Here is a 1334-nt window from a genome sequence, read left to right on the forward strand (position 1 = left end):
CTGCTGAAGAATAGCTGTTGTCTGGGACCAACCAGAATGGAAGTACTCTTTAACTAAGGGACTAAAAATAAGCAGGCCAGAGGTAACATGAGTGCAGAGAGAGGTGAGAGAAAGAAGACAGTTTCCAAATAATGGGGAAGAGGGATTCTGGAGCCAGAGGATCATACCAGGAGACAGAGTCAAAATACCACCTCCTTCCTTTCACAAGGATCAATTCCTGTACAGTGGGTCTGAATGAAAGGATCTTTTCAGCAGCTGTCTCCACAGCAGATATTTTCTGACTTGTAAGAATTGCCATTGCTCAAGTCTGGGCTTCAGTGTCGGAAACTTTTGCAAGGCATAGTTGCCAGGGGAAGTCCCTGGAATCTCCTGGACTTCTTGCTTCCTTCCAGTAGGACAAGTTGTTGAAACCCCAGGGCATAAAAGGCCCAGAGGATGTGCATTTCTGGCACAACTGGCCAGAGGTGTGGGAGCAACCATCATGGACCAGAAATCTCTCTGGGCAGGTGCGTTTGGGCTGCTAATCCACCAGGGAAGTTAGTGAGGAGGGAGGGGAATACAAACCTGAGGAGGAATAAAGCTCCTCAGTCTCTCTGTTCACTCGCTATCAAGAAATATCAAGAGAATACAACTGTTCTAGGGAGACCATCTGTTTTTTCCTAAATGGGCAAAAAAAATTTGCCAGTGTCCTTTGGACAGGACATAGTCAGTTTGCACAGAGGTGCCTCTCATCCACATTACATAGAACTCAAGATGGGAAAGAGACTAAGCCTTCACAGTCTCTTGACGTATGAGCACTGTTTTGGAACTCACGTCTTTCATGGGGCTGTGCTTTGTGGGCATTTTAGAATTTCTTGGGGAGTTTCACATTTCTCCTCTGCAGGGTGGTTTTTTGGATTAAGTATTTTCTAAACCTTCAACTTTAAAGTTCTGATTCGAATTTTTTTTTTTTTTGGCTCATAATTTGGATAGGCATGGGGAGGCAGCTCAAGAAACAGAACTGTGGGTGAGCAAGAAGTTTGCCAGAAGGAGAGAGGATATGTCTGAAAGAGGACAGAAGCCATTTCAATGAGTTCATCCTTACCTCTTTCATCTTGTCTTATACTCTCAAGCCATGAGCAGCCCACTTGGAAAGAGCCTTTTGAGTTTCCTGCAGAAATTCTTAGCACTAGGCTCTCAGGAGGGCAGTCCATAGAGAAGCAGCACTTTGGAGAAGGGCCAGGAGGCTGACCTGACAGTAGATCTGGCAACTAGAATTTCTGTGACCATTTAGTCAGTGTGTGGAGGACCAGCTTCTCGCCTATTCTGCCTCCTGCCTAAAAAGTGAGAATCAG

At 45.5% G+C, this 1334-nt stretch overlaps 1 protein-coding gene across 1 annotated transcript in view; it reads left to right on the forward strand.

Moving 5' to 3' along the window:
* Positions 1–467: 467 nt before the first annotated feature.
* CHI3L2 (chitinase 3 like 2) overlaps positions 468–1334 on the forward strand; it is a 32939-nt gene continuing 32072 nt past the window's right edge. Inside the window, exon 1 of the mRNA XM_006149581.2 lies at positions 468–506. Within this exon, the coding sequence (XP_006149643.1) occupies positions 482–506 (25 nt within the window). The 5' untranslated portion in view covers positions 468–481. The remainder of the gene's footprint in view (positions 507–1334) is intronic.

The sequence above is a fragment of the Tupaia chinensis genome, unplaced genomic scaffold (assembly GCF_000334495.1).
Source record: "Tupaia chinensis unplaced genomic scaffold, TupChi_1.0 Scaffold000270_2, whole genome shotgun sequence".
Taxonomy (NCBI): Eukaryota; Metazoa; Chordata; class Mammalia; order Scandentia; family Tupaiidae; genus Tupaia; species Tupaia belangeri.